Below are 21,952 nucleotides of genomic sequence, written 5' to 3' on the forward strand. Positions count from 1 at the left end.
CCTTGTAAAAACAGGTATTTATTCGAAAAGATGAATGCACCACAATGTAGCACTATTTACAATAGTTCAATGAAGTACTATTGACGATAGCCAAAATATAGAAGCAATCTAGATGTTCATTGACAGATGAATGCATAAAGAAGGTATAGTATATAAATACAATGGAATATTACTCAGCCATAAAAAGAATGACATAATGCCACATGTGGCAATATGGATGGACCTAGACATTACAATATTAAGTGAAGTAACCCAGGCAGAGAAAGACAAATATCATACAATATTGCTTATATGTTTAAAGAAAAAGAAAATGATACAAATGAACTTATATACAAAACAGAAATAGATCCATAGACATAGAAAACAAACTTATGGTTATCAAAGGGGAAATGTAGGGGGAGGGATAAATGAGGAGTTTGGGACTGACATAAACACAGTATTCTATATAAAAGAGATAACCAACAAAGACATATGGTACAGCACAGGAAACTATACTCAATATTTTGTAATAACCTAGAATGTGAAAAAATAGGTATAAGTGAATCATCCTGCTGTACACGTGAAACAACATTGTAAATCAAGTATACTTCAATTAAAAAATAAATGGAAAAAAGGGTATTTAGATATTCATTAATTATCTACTACTTGCCATATACCATGATATGAATTATAGATACAAAAATGAACTTGAAAATATGTGTTGCACTGCTCACAGGTTCATCACTTAGAGTTCTCCTTCTAATCTACATTAATTTGCTAGTTATCTCCAGTTTCATAAACCGATGACCTTCACATTTATATCTTTAGCCTCTATCTCTCCCCTGAACTGCGGTCTTGGATACTTAATCACCTACTCAAGAATCCCACTTGTTTGTTGAGTACGGCATCTCAAATTGGATGTGACCAAGACTGATCCCAATCTTCAGCCCAACTGGTAGTGACAACTCAGGTCAGAATCTTTTGAAGTCCTTTTTGATTCCTCTCTTTCTCTCAAATGCTCAACAGTCCTGTTGGCTGTATTTTAAAAATACATGCAAAATTTCAGCTTACCATTTCTCAGCTTCTCCATCCCCATGACCTAATACAAGACACGAAGATTTCTTGTGTGAATTACTGCATAACCTCCTAACTCACAAGTTCCCAAACTTCTTGGTCATGGTAGGCTTAGTGTCCCAGTACTTTTTCTCATGGCTCCTTTAGGTCAAAAGAAATACCTAACATTTCCAAGTAGTAAGGAGTTAGGTCCATATAAACTAATAAGTGTTTATGTCTTAACTTAAAATGAACAGGAAACCACATAACTTCTCTAACCTTATCAACAAATTAGATACCACCTTCCTCCTTTCCTGTTTCACACTGATTTTCACACAGTACTTGCTTTTTATCACAGCAAAGGCTTTGCAGAGATATGACATTGTCACAATGTGACTTAGCACTATTAATACTGAAACTGTGAACTACCTCCAGCTAGTATTTCATGGGCTGTCTGACAGATGTCACTGTATTTTTTAAAAAAACAAAATTTAAAAATCACAAACTTAACATCTGGAGGGATGCCTGTGAGTTTGCTGAGGTTCTGCATGGTATTTCAGTGTACGATTTGAGAACCATGGTCCTGCCTAGTTTCGCCACCCTGCTACCCTCGTTTCTCTATAGACTATTTTCAGTAGAATAGCCAGTGTGATCCACTGTTGTTTAGTCACAAAGTCACGTCTGACTCTTTCACAGTCCCATGGTCTGTAGCCTGCCAGGCTCCCCTGTCCATGGGGTTTCCCAGGCAAGAACACTGGAGAGAATTGCCATTTCCTTCTCCAGGGATCTTTCCAACCCAGGGATTGATCCTGTTTCTCCTGCATTGCAGGGCCATCACTGCTGAGCCATTGGGGAATCCCAGTGTGATCCATTCCTCTATTTAAGCCCCTCCAATTCCTTCCCAACCCCTACAATGGAATACACGGCCCTACATATGCACAGCCCACTCCACCCACCAACTCTCTGCCTCTTTGACCTTCTCTCCTACTTCACTTCCTCTTGTTCATTTCACTCCAGCTACAGTGACTTCTGAGCAGACATGCTCCTATCTCAGGGTCTTTGCTCTTTCTCTTGCTCTCCCCGGGAAATTCTTCCTCCAGATAACTACATAGTGTGTTCAGTAGCTCCCTCTTCATGTCTTAATGGACATACACAAATGTTACCTTCTTTTTTAAAAATTGATTATTTTTCAATTGAAGCATAGTTGATTTACAATATTGTGATAGTTTCAGATATAAAGCAAAGTGATTTGGTAAAACATATATAGATGAATGTAACGATATTCATTTCCCATTCTTTTGCATTACAGTTTATTACAATATATTGAATATAGTTCCCTGTGCTAAACAGTAAATCCTTGTTTATCTATCTCATATATAGTAGTGTAAACCTGTTAATCCAAAATTCCTTATTCCTTCTGCCTTTCCCTTTGATAACCATAAATTTGTTTTCTATGTCTATGAGTCTACTTCTGTTTTGTAGATATGTTCATTTGCACCATTTTTTAGATCCATATATGTGATACCATGTAAGATTTGTTTTCTCTGTCTCACTTCACTTAGTATGATAATTTCTAGGTCCATCCACGTTGCTGCAAATGGCATTACTTCATTTTTTATGGCTGAGTAGTATTCCATTTTCTTCACTCATTCATGGGTGGATGGACACTTAAGTTACTTCTATGTCTTGGCAGATTATTGTAAACAGTGCTGCAATGAATACTGGGGTACATGTATCTTTTTGAATTAGGGCTTTCATCTTTTCTGGATATGTGCACAGGGATGGAATTGCTGGATCACATGGTAACTCTATTTTCAGGTTTTTTTTTAAAAGGAAACTCTATACTGTTTTCCAGAGAAATGCTACCTTATCAATGAGCTTTTCCTGGCTACCTTGTTTCTAATTATATCCCTTACCCCTGTATTCTTTAATCTCCTTCTCCTGCTTTGTCCTTTGTATGGCTTAAACATGGACACACACACACATAGCCATGTGTATATATATGCTTATACTTGACTCCTCTGGAAAGCAGATCCAGAGACAGAACTAAATGTGTACAGTGTCAATTTATACATGTATTTGGAGGGTTAGGGTTAGCGTTGGGGTTAGGGTTAGGTAAGTAAAGTGACTTTTCAAACCCGCAACTTGTAACAGAGATCAGTGCAGACATCTGAGGTGTCTTTCTTTCCATTGCTGCTGCTGCTGCTGCTAAGTCGCTTCAGTCGTGTCCGACTCTGTGCGACCCCACAGACGGCAGCCCACCAGGCTCCGCTGTCCCCGGGATTCTCCAGGCAAGAACACTGGAGTGGGTTGCCATTTCCTCCTCCAATGTGTGAAAAGTGAAAGTGAAGTAGCTCAGTCGTGTCCGACTAGTAGCGACCCCATGGACTGCAGCCCACCAGGCTCCTCCGTCCATGCGATTTTCTAGGCAAGAGTACTGGAGTGGCTTGCCATTGCCTTCTTTTCATTAGCCCTTGCTATAAAGTGACACATTCACCAGTGTTAACTCCTCACCTTGATGACATCAACCTAGAGAATAAAATCAGGTGAGGGACCATGCCATAAGGATACTGGAAGAGCTTATCCATAGATAAGCTTAGAAGTTTTAAAATCAAACAGATACTTAAGAGAGTAGACACAACTCTGTAATATGTTTATGCTGCATGAAGACTAAATTGCTTTCTGAAATGATGTTCATGTTGATTTATTATACCTGCTATAAAGCAGAATAGTTCCAAGAAAATTAAGCAAAAACCTCTCCTCTGTCTTCTGTTCGTTAGTGATGTTCCTTTCTCAATGGATTTTCAGTCCTTGATCAGAACACTCATTTCATTCATGGCAAGTCTTCCTGTCCATCCAGTATATTATCCAGACTTAGCTGGTGAGGGTGTTAGAGACATTTTTACCCAGGTTAAAATGACCCCATCAGATTTCAAGGCATTTCTACTCTTTGTTCATTCATTCATTCAACAAATATCAACTGAATACCTATTATGTACCAGGCATTCTTCTGAAACAAGTTAGTCAAAAATCTCTGCCCTTATGGAGTGTATATTTTAGTTGAGGACACAAATAAGATAAAAAAAATGTATTACTGTATTATTGTGTACAGTGTCTCTCTCTATATATATGTTCAGTTCAGTTCAGTTCAGTCCCTCAGTCCTGTCTGACTCTTTGCGACCCCATGAATCACAGCACGCCAGGCCTCCCTGTCCATCACCAACTCCTGGAGTTCACTCAGACTCATGTCCATCGAGTCGGTGATGCCATCCAGCCATCTCATTCTCTGTCGTCCCCGTCTCCTCCTGCCTCCAATATATGTATATATGTGCATATGTGTATACATGTATATGTACACGCACTACTCAGATCTCTTTTTGAGAGAGAACCCACTACCAGGAATGTCAGCAGCAGGCTCTATCTGCTGTCCCTTTCCCAAGGATCAGCTGCGGTGTTCCTGTGAGGCCACTCTCTACCTGAGCTAGTCCAGTGACTGAGCACAGCAAGGGCCCTAGACTCAGCCCCACCCTCTGTGGAACTTCCCTGTGGGATCCTTGCTGACCTGGCTGAGACAATCTGTACTGGAGTCTGAGAGTTCTCCCACATACTCCTTCCTCTCTCCTTTCACAGACATCAGACCTGCATTACAATCTGAAGATCTTTCCTGCCTACTCCTGCTTTCTCTCCCATTTATCTTCCATGGGCTCTTTCCCACATAATCTCTCTAGACTGATGTCATCAAAGTGAGGAGTTAACACTGGTGAATATGTCGTTTTATATCAAGGGCTAATGCAAAGAAAGACACCTCAGATGTCTACACTGAGTTCTGTTACCAGTTGTGGGTTTGAAAAGTCACTTTACTTACCAAGTTTCAAGTTTCTAAGATTTAGACTGGTCTTTCTGTTATTTTCTCCCATATTAATGGGCAAAATATCTTGCAATATATCTCGGTAGAAATTGAGGGTGTTTCTTATGGATCTTTAACACAAAAGGGCAGTCTATTCACTTAATTAACATCTTTATCAATCAGTGTCCCAAACCAGAAACTGTAACGAAGAATGACTCCAACTCTGAGGAAAGGTGAGCCATAAATGTTTTGGTTCCATGAGAAATGAAGCAGAGGATGGCAGGAAATATCTCTGTGGGAAAGTTCAATTGCATGTGACAGAACGCTTTGAAAATAATCATAAAGTTTACTAATGAAAAAGCAAATGACATCACATACTTGTAATCGGACTATTGTTGTCATCGCCTGGGGTCCATGAAAGCTGAACACTCCTGTCGAGTTGATCTGTCAATTCTAAATCAAAGGGAGGATTTGGGACATCTGTAGATCAAACACATACATCATAGTTAACCATCCGACCTTGAGGTTCTCCATTACTTCTGCTACTATTCACAGAGGGGACTCTTAAAGACACAGAGCACGTAATGACCAATGAGCATGCAACTGAAAGAAAATGAAAACTGAGGCTGCTGGGAACACACACACACATCCAGGAGAACCCCTCAATGAGCTCTGCTTGTATCTTTTTCAAATGAAACTAAGTCCCTTGTCACCAAAGCCAGTGGAATGGACAAGTATGGTTCTCCAGCACTCTCAGTGTGTGTCTTTCATAAACATAGATGAGTGAAAACAGAAATAATAATATGGAAGCTGAATTTCTAACAAATGGGAAACAGAGAATGGCAAACGCTGAAAAACGAAATACAGGTAAATGCATGTATTGTTAAAAGAAGCTGCAAATATTCTTTCTGAAACATGCTAAACTACAGATTTGGGGGCACTTGAAGAATATTCATATTTTTAAGGGAATTATAAAATTGATGCTATGCAGCTAGCCCTCAGCATGCATACCTTATGTGGATGCTCAGTACTAGTCAGGCATATGGGGAGGTGTGTTTATTCTCAGAGGACACCAGGGTATAGACACCTGTTGGGATGAAGGTGTCCCAGAAGCATGTCTGCCTCTTCTAATGGTGCATTTGAAATCCAGAGAGTTAATGTTCCCTTTGGGTCTTTTCCTGACCTTGCTCTTGGCAGTACCTCTGGCTCTTGGACAAACCAGAAGCCATATAAAAATGTAAGCACTTCTTTGATACTAGTAAAGAAGCAGTAAATGGCTATAAAGGACAGGTATTCTATAGTATAATTCATGGTATCTGTAAAATCCAGCTGAATTTTTTAACACTGAAAAAAGATGAGGGTTCTTTAATCAAAGAGATTTCAGGAAAAAAATTCAGATTTATTTTTCCAACTCAGAAAAATCAACATGATATGGGGAAGTGTCCTCTTTTTTGTCTATCTTTAGTGATTTATCTTCTGTGAACACATTGAATTGGTGGTTTTGTCTAATACAAAGGTCAAATGTTGTTCTAGACAGCCATTGTTTCCCTATGTAAATTTCTTGAAAAGGGAACCCCCAAAGAACATTTAGCTTTCCAAAACAACTTTTAATAGATTGAAGATCTAATTTGTGGAATAATATATGAAATTGCTTTTCCTGTCTGTAAAATGTGGACAATACTTTTGAAAAGCACTATGCTACTTTACAAAGAAATGATATGAAAGAGGGACTTTCATTAAATTCAATGACTTTGTAATAAGACATGAAATACTTGGAACTGAGTGGCAATATTACTTTGGCCACCTCATGCGAAGAGTTGACTCACTGGAAAAGACTCTGATGCTGGGAGGGATTGGGGGCAGGAGGAGAAGGGGACGACAGAGAATGAGATGGCTGGATGACATCACCGACTCGATGGACATGAGTTTGAGTGAACTCCAGGAGTTGGTGATGGACAGGGAGGCCTGGCGTGCTGTGATTCATAGGGTCGCAAAGAGTCGGACACGACTGAGCGACTAAATTGAACTGAACTGAACTGATATGCAGTGAGAAGTTTCAGGGTTATAATGAAAAAATGATTCACAGCAATAAATGGACAACACAGTTGAATATCTGACAGAGACCCTTTCCTTAAAGAAACATAATGACGCGATAGAGATAAGAAAGTAAAGGAATTTTTCTGCATGTATGAAATTTTTCAAAAGAAAACAGAGAAAAAGGACTCATATTAGTTTACCGTAAATGGGAGCTGGAGTTGGAGTAGGAGCTAGAAAGGACAGTAATATAAACGATTTTAATCAAAATTAGTAATGGAAAGATATAAGATAGTACAAAAAGACAAAGATTGAGCATGATTAAGATTATAAAACTGAGCCTTATGTTTAGCTGCAAGGCATGGCATTGATAAACATACAGTAATAATTTGGGGGTAAAACCTCTTCAATTTTAAATAAAAGTAGATTAATTGCTCTGTCTTATGAAAATATCACTAATATGCATAACCACCATTTTAATTCCAGTGCTCTACAGGGTACATTTAGACTGGAATTATTTCCTCAAAGGAATCTTTCAAAAAAGATATGGGTATTTAACTCACCTATAAAATGGTAAAACTGTAACAAGGAAATAGTTACTACTGACAATTTTTCCTTTCAACTTAAAACAGGGCAGCCAGTTGTACTATATGTGTTATAGTTCTTACCGACAACGCTAAGCACAGCACTGGCCGAAACGTTGTCCAGAGTTGTGTTGGCCACACACGTGTAGGTCCCACCATCATCATCGTTGACATCAGCGACCACCAAATGGTCCTTGTCAACAGTGAACCTGCAATTATCACACATTCAGAGCGGCTGAAATGGACACCCAACCACACCCCATAACCATTTTACTGGCATGAAAACAGCGGTGAATTTGATAGAAGGGAAAGATGATAAAGATTAGCAGCACATCAGAGCTAAAATCCTATACATGTCACTTTAATAATGATTATAGTTGGAAAATATTTTGAATGAATGAGAAGCTTGTTTTGAAATGATGACAAGTCCTCTGGTCCAGTGGTTTTCAACCACGCCTCTGGAGTTTTAGGCACTTCCTCAAGACAAGGGGCTGAGGTAGGGGCGGTTCCAGTTACCCTGACTAAAGGGCTTTCCTATGGCTTTTGCGACTTCCACTCATCCAGCTCAATTTTTAACAAAGTGTATATTTTTAAATAAGTTATAATTGTTGTTATTTTTCAATGAAGTATATATAGTTGATTTACAATGTTTCATGTATACAGCAAAGTGATTCAGTCATATATATATACTTAAATATATATAAATGAATAAGAATATAAATAATAAGAGTATATAAGTACATATATATATATACATATTCTCTTTTTCAGATTATTTTCTGTTATAGGTTATTACAAGATGCTGAATATAATTCCCTGTGCTAAATAGTAGGTTCTTGATGTTCATCTATTTTACATATAGTAGTGTGCATCTGTTAATCCCAAATTCCCAATTTACTCCACCCCCATCCCTTTCACCTTTGGTAACTGTAAGTTTGTTTTCTAAGTCTGTGGTTCTGTTTTATAAATAAGTTCATTTGCATCATTTTTCTAGATCCCATATATAAGTGATATCATATGGTATTTTTCTTTGACTTACTTCACTTAGTATGATAATGTCTAGATCCATCCATGTTGCTGCAAATGGCATTATTTCATTCTTTTTATGGCTAAAGAATTCATCATTTACTGCAGAAACTTTGTATCATTTTTCCACATGCATAATTTGCAATAGGAGAAATGATTTGCAATAGAAGAAAATAAATGCAAACAATACCAATCAGGTTTATCACTAGAAACAGGAAGATTTAGATCACCAGTTACTAAGAAGAGTTTTCTAGAAGTTTCTTGTAAGCATGACAGTTTATCCAGTAGGTCAAAAATCTATGCAGATAGGATTCATGCATGGTTTTAATGAAGCCACATAAATCATTAACCATCTTCACAGGGGATTTCCAAGCTAAACCTTAAGCTAACTTAGTCCAATGGTCATTTCCTCATTACTTCCTTCTCATCTTTATCAATTCAGATCCCAGAGATAAAACTGACCAGTTGAAGCACAGAACTAGATGGAAACCCCGGGCACGGAAAAGGCCACATAGTTCTTTTAAGGAACATTAACAGGCAAGAGGGCACCATTAAGGCACAGTTGAAAAAAGCCACAGGAATCATTTCTACCAGCAGACAACATTCCTTCCCACTGGGGTGATGACTGTAGCCCCCCTGTATCTGCTAAAATTCTCCCGTTCAACTGTGTACTTCATCAAACCCACCTGAAAATGGGCATGACCTTTCCTCCATTCCAAGCTAGAGGAATGCATCATGCTCAGGCTCTTTCAAATTCTTTACTTGTTTTATTTTTCTCCTCCTCCTCCTATTGGCTTTAGGTAAAATGAAAAGAAAACTCCCCATCCAAATAAAAACTACAGTCCTGTAAAATACCGATGAGGATTCAGGCACACTCCGATGATTAAAGAGATCACATTTCTGCTTATTTGTAAAAGGGAACGAAAACATCTGTTGAGACTGCACTGTACATGGCAGAAAACAACGCATGTTGTCCAAGATCTGAAAGGAATTTTTGCATCCTGAATTACATAGTACACCAATACACAAAATAGACAAACATTCTCAGGGTCTTATTTCCACAACTTGATACCTTCTAGGTCTGAACGATTTACAGCAGGGAAAGGAAATGTATATCTACTTTGAAGAGAGAGCAGAAATTTTAAAAAGGTAACCATTGAGTCACTATACAGGGACTTCCCTGGCAGTCCACTGGTTAAGACTACCCCTTTCATGGCAGGAAGGTGAGGGTTCAATCCCTGGTTGGGGAGCTAAGATCCCACATGCCTCAAGCAAAAAACATGGAATAGAAACGATATTGTAACAAATTACATAAGGCTTTAAAAATGGTCCACATCAACAAATCTTCAAAAAAAGTCAATATAAAATAAACCTCTAGTTCAAGAGCAGCTTAAAGAGAGAAGGATGAGAAAGAAAAGGCATTGTTTTCAAATACCTTCCGTCATTGGGCAGCTCCCCGTGGTCTTTCAGCCACGTGACAGTTGGGATTAAGGTGTGATCATGTTTCACTTTGCATTCAAAGGACACAGTGCTCCCTCTTTGCACAACTGCATATTCAGGCTGTTTAATGATCCTTGTTGGATCTGAAATGGAAAGTTACTGTTATCCATTGCCAAAACTGGAGAATTTAACAAAATCAAAATACAGAGAACAGACGTGGTTGCCAAGGCAGAGGAGGGTGGAGGAGGGATGGATTGGAAGTTTGGGATTAGCAGATGCAAAATATTACATATAGGATGGATAAACAACAAGGTTTTACTGTGAAGCACAGGGAATTGTATGCAATATGCTGTGATAAACCACAATGGAAAAGAATATGAAAAAGAATGTATGTATATATACACATATAAAATATATATATATATCTGAATCACTTTGCTGTACAGCAGAAACTAGCACAACATTATAAATCAGCTATGCTTCAATAAAATACATTTTTTTAAAAAGCTGGAGAATTTGCTCAAAGTCACATAATACATAAAAAATGTATGCCACCTCTGCCTCACCTTTGATTTCCAGGTGAACATCATTCTTTGCCATTCCTAACTTATTCCGTGCGACACATGTATAAGTTCCCGTACTGTCCTTCTGGGCCACAGGAATTTCCAAAGTTCCATTTTCATGTAAAACATAAATATCTTCACGAAGAGCACTCCCTTTAGAGCCCTTAAACCTTCATTATGAAAACCATCAGAATGAGAGGAAAACACATCATAGTTTGAAGTCAGACATAAAATGCCCTGTTCAAGGTTAACACATCATGGTCTGCATTACCAGATGATGCTCACAGACTTCAAATCTGTGTAGGCATACTGCATGCGTGTCAGTCACGGGGGGCTGGGAAGGGGGGTGGTCAATGCAAAGACAGGATATCAAACTGGAGGACTCAGTGATAAATGGTGCTTGAAGAATGAGGGTGATAATACTAAATACTTGAGTGACAATTTTCATTATGAGAGATTCATAATTTAATAATCACATTATTATCTATTTTATCCCTAATAGATGAAAAAACAGACAAAATGAAGACTGCTCCTTTTGACCTTTTCCTCCGACAGTGATGTGTTTGTAACTCCATCTGCAGAGATTTCTACATCAAGATTATAAGGGTTGTACTTTAGAGAGCATAAGTAGAAAAATATTCAGAGAGGAAAAAGAAAAAAGCATACATGTAAAGTATATCTACATTCAGCTTCTGGGCTAGCGTCAAGAGAAGTGAGGATGGACTCACAGACTTAGAAAATGAACTTATGGTTGCAGGTGGAAGGGATAGTTAGGGAGTTTGGGATGGGCTTCCCTAGGGGCTCAGACCATGAAGGATCTGCCTGCTATGTGGGAGTCCTGGGTTCAACCCCTAGATTGGAATGATCCCCTGGAGGAGGGAACGGCTACCCACTCCAGGATTTTTGCCTGGAGAATCCCATGAACAGAGGAGCCTGACAGGTCCACGGGTTGCAGAGCTGGACAAGACTGAGCGACTTTCACTTGGGATGGACATGTACACACTGCTATATTTAAAATGGATAACCAACAAGAACCTACTGTATAGCACATGGAACTCTGCTCAATGTTATATGGCAGCCTGGATGGGAGAGGGGTTTGGGGGAGAATAGATACACATATATGTATGGCTGAGTCCCTTTGCTGTCCACTGGAAACTATCACAACATTGTTAATTGACCATACCCCCAGCACAAAATAAAAAGTTCAGAAGAAGAAGTAAGGATGGATGAAAAGAGGTGTAAGACTAAGCATTAACTCTTCTCCTTTGCTAGGAAATTTTCTGCATAAGCATCCGTGTTTGTGTTTTAATCCAACATCTGGCTTTAATCTCACAGCAAAAAGTAGAGCCCCACACAGTGTCTGCCAGCTGACAGAGGGTCCATAAATGAACGTTCCAATTTTCTTTCACTCATTCTTTCTGACCGGTTGCCTCTCTTGGCCTTGTCTCTTTCAGTTCAGGCTAAAGCAAGCTGGGCGGATGAACAGGACTAGTACCAGAATGGATACGTGAAATGGAATGGTCTAAAGAGGGAGTGAAAGACACCGGGGGGAGCTTGGCTGGATCCACGCCAGCATGCTCAGTGGGAGGGGAACACTGGTAATAGCAAGTTCTGTTTTTAAGCTTATGGACCCTGCTCTCACCTCAGATGATATTTTATGATCAAGGAATGTCCCTCAACCTATCTCTCCAGCCATCATTCATGACATCCCAGGTGATATCGTGGCACTGTAATTTTAATTTTTGTTTCAAAAACATTTATATATCCCTCTAAGGTGGACACCCCACTCCAGTACTCTTGCCTTGAAAATCCCATGGTGGGCTGCAGTCCATGGGGTTGCGAAGAGTCGGACATGACTGAGCGACTTCACTTTCACTTTTCACTTTCATACATTGGAGAAGGAAATGGCAACCCACTCCAGTGTTCTTGCCTGGAGAATCCCAGGGACGGGGGAGCCTGGTGGGCTGCTGTCTATGGGGTCACACAGAGTCCGACATGACTGAAGTGACTTAGCAGCAGCAGCAGCAGGTTGGACAAAGCATACTGCCAAGAAGATGATCCATGTGACAATATTTAGCATAGAGCAAGTCATTAATACATTTTTGTGAATACATTTAATAATTAAAAAGATGATGGATTCTTCCTTGCTTTTTCTCCTATCTGTGCTCTGACTAAAACCCTACATACTGAGAAATTTGAAAGCTCTAGCAAATGTAAATATGACAAACAGACAGGAGCACTACTTACCACTCGATGGTAGGTAGAGGAGACCCAAAGAAGGCACAGTCCAGTAAGGCAGGTCTGTTTGCGATGACCTGATAGAGTGTGTTTGCAGATGTAAGGATTCGTGGAGGCTCAGCTAAAAATGTTGTGAAAAGGTAAAGTAAATATTAAGATGAAATAAACATTTAGGCCCACTGTGTATTTCCGCATTTTTTTAAGGTCATTAGAGTTCATAGTAAGGCACAGCCAATGTATCTCTCCCCTTACGTTCTCAGGCAGGTATGACCCTACTGGTCACTCAAGGTGGAGAAACACAAGTTTTCTCCCTCTGCCTCACGTTTGCATCTTACTCAGGCATAGTTTGTAATAACTGATTTCTTTATATCTCCTACTATACTGTGAGTTCCTTGCAGGCAAGGAATGGGAATTTTTACTGTCTTCTCTCCATAAATCAGCACAGTATCTGGCACAAAATCATGACTAAATACATTTTTGTTGAATGGCCCATCAGAACACACAAGTTGGCAGAAAAAATCAGAATGCTGATGACTCAAAAAACAACCGGAATTGGAACTGCTTCCTGTACATCCATCAACATCGTGATGGCTCAGCTCTTCATGTGATTTTACTGACCTTTGTTCAAGCATGAAGGAAAAAATACCACATATTGGTTGGCTTCCTGATCTTAATTCTACTTGAAAGGGAGCCTACTCCACTTAAAGAGTTGAAATATAATTCCATGGTATCATGAAAACAATTCTCATATAAATTGTATTTCTAACAAACCTGGTATTTTAGTCATTTTTGCTCCATAAGGGAAATATAATGTTCACAAAAACCAATCACTCCAGAACATTTATGTCATAGTTTTCTAAACATATTATTATGAATTTATAAATAAATGTACATCTGTGACTTAGATCAATGCTAAACATTATGATTAATGACTGATTTTCAAAAATCAGAATCCTGAAATTTTCATTTGACTTGTCAGTTTCTAAGGACGGTACAATAGTCACATTCAGTTATTAAAAGCAAACCAATGCTCTCTTCCTTTTGAGAGGTTTGACACAATGTAGCCATCAGATTGTATCTTATCTATCTTCCTATATCCCTTTCCAGCTTCAAGTTCAATGCCACTGCACAGCAGATGCTTAATGTATTTCTGCTGAATGAATGGAAAACAACAATGGTCATTAATTGAATCTGCCATGTCTTTAATAAAGGGAGAGCTTACCCAGCACATTTACAAACGCATTTGCCAGTAAATATCCATATTCGTTAGAGGCATTGCACTGATACACTGCACTTGATCTTTCTTGAACTTTGGAAAAAATAATGGTGTCACCATCTATTTTTCTGCTGGGGTCATCAGGGGCAACTGTTTGGATATAAAAACAAAAAGTATACATTCATCCCTATTTACTTAAAAGATGTACAACTTGAGGTCTAATTCAGAGTAAGTAGAAGACTGATCTAGGTATATATGCAGTAAGAAAGAAAACCAACAAGCAAGCAGCAGCCGTTAATTTCCTTTCTCAGAATTTAGTTATCACTTATCAGCATGGGTATCTGCTTGATATCCATTCAGTTTTAAATGGATTGATTCTTTTCAATATTATTTTGACAGAGGTAGGGGAAAAAACCACAAGTTAGGTATAAATTTCAATACAAATTCAGGAAAACATTACCTTGTTCACAAAAAATTACTGTAATTTATGAGAAGGAAAGTTAATTATCAAGTGTTAATCACTCAGTTGTATCCAACTCTTTATGACCCCTTGGACTATAGCCCACCAGGCTCTTCTGTCCACGGAATTCTCCAGGCAAGAATACTGGCGTGGGTTGCCATTTCTTCCTCCAGAGGATCTTCTTGACCCAGGGATCAAACTTGGGTCTCCTGTAGTGCAGGCAGATTCTTAACTGTCTGAGCCACCCGGAGGAGATAGCAAAAAGTAGTCCAAAAATATAAAACCCTCTACATCATCTGATCTTGTATATGTTAAAAGCCTCTTACTGAAACAGATATGTAAATAAGTATAGGGTTAATTATCAAATGTGAAAATATGTATTTTCCTGCTTTGGCAATACGGGAAGCTGAAGTAGAAATAAACTCTGTGAAATTTCTCTTAAAGGTAGCAGTTTCAGCTAAATCTCTCAAGTATCTAAAAAAAATGTTAAGACCACGGTTGATATCCTATCTAAAGCGGAATGGAACAAGTTGGATGAGCATTCAGTCCAATGCATGACCAACAATTTGGAAATGCCATGCTATTGAACATATATTTACTTTTGTGAACACTAAATCTTAGGATGTAAACTTACATGGCTTTAAAAGTGCACTAAAAGGGGTAGTAGGTATGTGTCTCAGCATGCTGATCAAAACCAACTCTAAATAACAGCACTCATATATGCAATATGCCAGATAAACCATAATGGAAAGGAATAAGGAAAAAAAGTCTATGTATGTATAACTGGATCACTTTGGTGTACAGCAGAAATTAACATGGCATGGTAAATCAACTATACTTCAATAAAATAAATTAAAACAATAAATAATAACACCCTTCCTCTTAAACTGCTCTTGGAACCTGAACCACTTACTAGCCTGTACTTACATTCTAAAGACCATTTCTCCTCTTTGATGACAAGAAAAGGATGGGCACCTAAGACATATTTATTACTGCCTTTAGACTCCTTTATCACTTTAAAAACTTTCGTCTGTGGGTTATTAATGAAAATAAATAACAAAAGACATCACGCTAGTGTTATCCATCCTTGTTTTATCACACATATTCAAAGCGTCATGCCCACTCATTCTCATTCTGCATTAGTTTCTACCGAGGCTGAGCAAGTTGCTCTAAACTCAGTGGCTTAAAACTACACACATTTACTACCACACCTTTCTGTACGTAGTTGTTATGTCTGATATTTCAATCACAATTGACAGCTAACTTAGAAAATCATCTTAGTATAGCACATGGAACGCTGCTCAACGTTATGTGGCAGCCTGGATGCAAGAGGTGTTTGAGGGAGTAGGAACACATGTGTGTGTATGACTGGTTCCCTTTGCAGTTCACCTGAAACTATCACAACATTGTTTGCTAATTGGCTATACCCCAATAAAGTAAGTAAGTGTTAGTCTGTCAGTCATGCCTGACTCTCTGTGACCCCATGGACTGTAGCCTACCAGGTTCCTCTGTCCATGAGATTTTCCAGGCAAGGATACTGGAGTGGGTTGCCATTTCCTTCTCCAGGGGATCTTCCCAACCCAGGGATTGAACCCAGATCTCCTGCACTGCAGGCAGATTCTTCACTGACTGAGCTACAAGGGAAGCCCTATACCCTGATACAAAATAAAAATTAAATTAAAAAAACAAATCAAAAGAAAAACAAAAAAAAAATAAAGGAAGAAAGATTATTAGACAGTCCAGTTACTTCAACTAGTGATGGAGTGAGCCCTGGTGCTTTGAGTTGGCGGACTTCCCTGGGTCCAGTGGTTAAGACTCCCTGCTTCCATTGCCTGGGACATGGGTTCGATCCCTGGTTGGGGAACTAAGATCCTGAATGCTGTGCTGTGGCCAAAAAAAAAAAAAAAAGAAAGAAACCAATTTGAGTTGACACCTTAGCTCACATCCACTGTTTATGATTCTAATGATTTCAAAATGGCCTTAAGGAGCATGTTCTTCCAACCAGAAGAAAAATAAAAGTTTCAATTCCTTGGACAGAGTATAGATTTCCTCAGTAAATGACAGCAGAGGACTGACATGCCACACTGGCCTAGGAAGTGGATGAGACCTGTGACCAGCTGTCAGGTGCCCTGAGAATGCAGCATCCCTCAGGGAGGCCTGTGTTCCGTGTCCTGCATCCCGAGTCTAGGATCGTCTCGGCCTTTCTGACTCACATTCTCAGCAGTGTCCTTCCACTGCCTCGGCACAGCGTGTTGGGACAGAGCAGCATCTCTGGAGTCTCCTTCTCTGTCAATTATTCTCAGCGTTTTGGAGCCAGCAGCTGGGGTCCGTGTGCATTCTGACTGCACTTCTGTGGACCGGCCAGGCAGTGGAGGGCTGGGGGTCCCTCCCAGTTCCTGGAATATACCGAGCTCTTAAAAGCTGCACCACTGTGTGTTTAATGGGGATAGAGTTCCAGTTTTTCATGATGAGAAAGTTCTGGAGATCTATTTCATAATAGTGTGAAAGTACTGCCAACACTACTGAACTGCACTCTTAAAAATGATTAAGATGGCAAATTTTCTGCTATGTATGTGTGTGTTTTAACTGACATATAGTTGATTTACAATGTTGTGCCAACCTCGATATACAGCAAGTGACTCAGTTTTACACATACATACATTCTTTTTAAAATAATTTTTTCTATACTGCTTTATTCCAGGAGATTGGATATTGTTCCCTGTGTTAGACAGTAGGATCTGTTATGTGTAACCACAGTAAAAAGTTACCTCGCCATGAACATGAAAGACCAGCTCAACTCACAAAGCCAGTAGGACCATCTTCCCCTAGCGGGGGTTCATCAAGCACAATACACACCATTTAGAACAGCTTTTATGTATCCCACAGCTTGTTTTTTTTCCCTGCTATCAACCCTTTCCAATTTGTTTTTCTTTTCTTTAACCTGAGAGGCCTCTGAGTGTATCTGCCTTATTTCTGCTAAATGGAGCAGCCTCCAAATATTTATTTTTGATAATGTATTTAGGAATCAAATAAGCCCTCTAGGTAAGAGTAATAAGAGTAAATAAGCACATATTTCTCCATGGGGGTTTGATCTACCAGCCAAATGCTGGTTTGGTTTTCCTTGAGTACTTACTAAAGAAATACCAGCAAACCTGGGATCGTCACAGTGACATACGGGAGCTCAGCAGGTACTGGACAAAGAATAAAACCACTGGTGCAGAGAGATTTGAAGCCTTTGAATTCTGTGTCCTGGCTACTGAGTGGGAGTAACTCTCCAGTATCTAAACCCAAATTGCCCAAAGAAATAATAATTAATTCCAGGAATACCAACTTTGACTGCTATAAATGCACACTGGGTAAAGAAACTTAAGAGCAGAGAAATCACTACCGTACAAAGCCCCAGAGGTGAGGTTCAGAACTGGGGTGACAGTCTTCCAATAATACTTTCTTTTATTCTACCCTTCCTGACATGGCTGGCCAAAACCATGAATGTTTCCAACATTTAGAAAATAAGAAAAACAATAAGTGCCAGTATACAAGTAAAAACCACTATCAAATTTTAAAATATTTTTATATCTAATGAATAGTTTTATTTTAAAAAGAGCTTCATGAAACAGACTAAGGAGAGAGAAGTATATGTATCTCGAAGATGAGAAACTAGAGACTTAGTGGTTTGTTTAATGTACAATTACTGCTCAGATTTCCTGAGTTAGTCTCCTCTATAAACATCTCCTGAAATCTGAACACCTGTGCATAATGTAGAACAAATCTCTGAACAAAGAGATGAATTTTCTTCTTCATCTAGGTATTACATCTCCTGTGAAGGGATGGCCACTGAGGCCTTTTGAAAAAAGGAAAAAGATGATTTGGTGGAATCTTGGGGAGTCCTAGACCACATCTCCTTTCCTCTGCATGCTTATTATGTATCACTGTCTTTCAATCTCTCCCTCCAATATCAGCAAAATATGTAACTGTGGCAGGAGGAGGCCTTCTGTCTTCTCTTATTCTCTTCATTCCATCCCCTTCTCATCTTTTAGAGAAAAGGGGACTTTTAACATAATAATAGTATGATCTGACAGATGCGCCACTTGGAAGAATCCGAGAGATCTACCTCAGCTCACAAGGGGGATGATTAAAGATCTACAAGCGCCAGGCTCTCCCACGACAAGGTCAGGAATCTTGGTGTCCACAGCTTTGACCTTGGACACTTTCTTTCTGGTCCTGGGTTCTATTTTCACACTTTCCCAGACACTGTGGGTCACACAATATAAATTAGGAGTTCTTTTTTGGCATCAGCACCTCTGCAGCTGTGTTCTTGACTTCTGCAGGTGGTTTCAAACATATTTTATGCAAATTCCATATTTAATACTTTTTTTTTGCTTCAAGGAAAGTTTAAAGTAACCTGGCCAGTCTTAGGGGGATAAGAGCTTTGAAAGACATTGAGATTAGGGCCCTGACTCTTTCTGAATGAATTCTTCCAGTTTTGTAAAACAGCAGGTTCCAGGTCTGAAATGCACAGTCACAAACCAGAACATTGTATTTTGCTAACAAAACCCAAGTCTGACCCTTTCCTGTCCTGACCCACCTTCTCCTTTTATAGTCCTGATGTGCATTTGGCAGCCAGAACCTACAGAGGTGGGGCGGGGTGTGTGTGGTGGGAGAGAGTGACAATGTCCTTAGATGACTGTCTACAAATCAGGAGTGGGGAGGAATCTGGTACTGAGGTCCTCTGAAAATGTTCTCTGTTGCATGGCGCCTGGTGGGGAGGTCAGGCACCTGGCGGGATGCTGCACTATGATACTGCAGAAGCACAGTTGTTTCTGCCCCTGCCCCTCAGCAACTGGTCCAGCCAAGGTTTCTGCAACCTCCTAGGGAGAAGGTGTCAGCAAACCAGGCTGTGCTCCCAGCTAACCTTTGAGGTCTACCCTGGCTCCCCCTTTAATCCTTACCATGCCGATTCTGTGTCGTATATTGTAGCAGATCTTGCTCTCTCCTGCCTTCTCCTGTCTTCTCCTGTCTCTCTGCCATCCTTCATTCTTGCCCTGTCACTGCTGAATGTATCTGTGGGTTGCAAACTCAGCAAACTACAGATAACAAACCGCAGTCTCTTGTTTCCAGAATGGTCCCCAAACCTCAGTTCTCTTTAGAGGCCTCTGAATTAACAGGTAAACTATCAAGCAGGGCGGATGGGGGAGAGGCAGGAGGCTCCTCAAACTTCTAGAGATTTTTGGACAGTTTCCTTCTTCATTTACTCCCTATTTTGGATCAGGGAGGTCAGTGCAAGGTGGGGGCATAAAGGGTTCACTTTGAACGAGCTGTTTAAGACTCAGTGTCTCAAATGAACTTATTTACATGAAGACTCACAGATATAGGGAACAGACTTATAGGTGGGGAGTGCAGGGGGAATGGATTGGGAATTGGGGATTAGCAGATGTAAACTATTACATTTAGATTAGATAAACAATTAGGTCCAACTGTCGAGCACAGGAAACTATATTCAATATTCCGGGATAAATTGTAACAGAAAAGAAAATGAAAAAGAATGTATATACATGTATAACAGAATCACTCTGTTGTACAGCAGAAATTCACACATTACAAATCAACTATCAGTTCAGTTCAGTTCAGTCGCTCAGTCGTGTCCGACTCTTCGCGACCCCATGAATCACAGCATGCCAGGCCTCCCTGTCCATTACCAACTCCCGGAGTTCACTCAAACTCATGTCCATCGAGTCGGTGATGCCATCCAGCCATCTCATTCTCTGTTGTCCCCGTCTCCTTCCACCTCCAATTCTTCCTAGCATCAGACTCTTTTCCAGTGAGTCAACTCGACGCATGAGGTGGCCAAAGTGTTGGAGTTTCAGCTTTAGCATCAATCCTTCCAATGAGCACCTAGGATTGATCTCCTTTAGAATGAACTGGTTGGATCTCCTTGCAGTCCAAGGGACTCTCAAGAGTCTTCTCCAGCACCACAGTTCAAAAGCATCAATTCTTCGGCGATCAGCTTTCTTCACAGTCCAACTCTCACACCCATACATGACCACGGGAAAAACCATAGCCTTGACTAGACTGACCTTTGTTGGCAAATCAACTATACACGAATACAATTAAAATTTTTTAAAAAAATTGAACATTGAAAAATTTTTTTAATTAATTAAAAATTAAAAAAACAGACAGTCTAGCCAAGAAGTCATTCACCAGAAGCTGTAGATGGACCAGAGGCTGAGAGTGGGGGTGGGGAACTGTACTGCCCCTGCCGTGCCCTCCTGCAGAGAGCTGTGAGTCCCCACCAGGTGCCTCATACCCATCAGCTTTCACTTCTGAAATTACAAACAGTAATCCATGCATTTTTAGCTTGGCCTCCAGATGTGAAGGAAGACACCTCCCAGGGACACTTCTCATCAGTTCGGTTCAATTCAGTCCCTCAGTCATGTCCAACTCTTTGCGACCCCATGGACTGCAGCATGCCAGACCTCCCTGTCCATCACCAACTCCTGGAACTTACTCAGACTCATGTCCATCAAGTCGGTGATGCCATCCAACCATCTCATCCTCTGTCATCCCCTTCTCCTCCCACCCTCGATCTTTCCCAGCATCAGGGTCTTTTCCAGTGAGTCAGCTCTTCGCATCAGGTGACTAAGTATTGGAGTTTCAGCTTCAGCATTAGTTCTTCCAAGGAATATTCAGGACTGATTTCCTTTAGGATGGACCAGTTGGACCTCCTTGCAGTCCAAGGGACCCTCAAGAGTCTTCTCCAACACCACAGTTCAAAAGCATCAATTCTTTGGTGCTCAGATTTCTTTATACACTTCTCATCACCTCAGTATAAACAGACAGCATCTGCCCCCAGCACTGGGTCCCTGGCTTTGCTGCCAGGCTGCATGGCATTTTCTTTTCCTACTTGTCCACCAGAGTGCCCACTCTGAGGCACACCAGAGGCAGAGGGGCCCTTGATCTGCAGGCATCGTTAACTCTGATCCCAGCTCTGCTGAGCCTCTTAAGACATACTTCGGGGATGGAAGAAATCAACTGGTTTTGAACCTGATTTGAGAGATTTTGTTCTAAGTCTTTCTGCTCTGGATCCAATCAGATGATCTGGGGTTACAGCAGACAGGTTCCACTTGTCTCCAGGGACCTACACTCCATCCCCTAAATGCCAGTCTTTCATAGTTGACCCTTCCCCCAAATATTTCATTTAAAGGGCAATGTCTATGAGTGCAACTTCAAAGCTCATTTTAAAAATTTAAGTCTAGTTGACTTACAATATTATATTAATTTCAGATGCACAACACAGTGATTCAGTATTTTATAATAGATTATACTCCAAATAAAGTTACAAAATACTGGCTATATTCCCTGTGCTGGACATGACACCCTTCAGTCTTACTTATGTTATACCCAAATAGTGCAAAACTCTCAATACAGCTGGAGTTAACAGGTTCCCTGAGAGGCACCACCTGTGCCTCGTTTGGAAAGATTACAAGCTGAGAGAACCAGAAGGAAAGATCAGCT

General features: G+C 40.0%; 1 protein-coding gene across 5 annotated transcripts in view; it reads right to left on the reverse strand.

The window, feature by feature from the left end:
* The window catches only part of NRCAM (neuronal cell adhesion molecule), a 340,964-nt gene that overhangs the window by 42,614 nt on the left and 276,398 nt on the right, over window positions 1–21,952 (reverse strand). For all 5 annotated transcript variants that reach the window (XM_055420793.2, XM_055420789.2, XM_055420791.2 and 2 more), the window contains 6 exons: window positions 13,987–14,130; window positions 12,774–12,885; window positions 10,530–10,696; window positions 9,959–10,106; window positions 7,582–7,706; window positions 5,258–5,359 (listed from right to left, as the gene is read on the reverse strand). In XM_055420793.2, coding sequence (XP_055276768.2) covers window positions 5,258–5,359; window positions 7,582–7,706; window positions 9,959–10,106; window positions 10,530–10,696; window positions 12,774–12,885; window positions 13,987–14,130 — 798 coding nt within the window. The remainder of the gene's footprint in view (window positions 1–5,257; window positions 5,360–7,581; window positions 7,707–9,958; window positions 10,107–10,529; window positions 10,697–12,773; window positions 12,886–13,986; window positions 14,131–21,952) is intronic.

Source organism: Moschus berezovskii, chromosome 3, assembly GCF_049115385.1.
Source record: "Moschus berezovskii isolate FMDL1 chromosome 3, NW_MosBer_1.0, whole genome shotgun sequence".
Lineage (NCBI taxonomy): Eukaryota > Metazoa > Chordata > Mammalia > Artiodactyla > Moschidae > Moschus > Moschus berezovskii.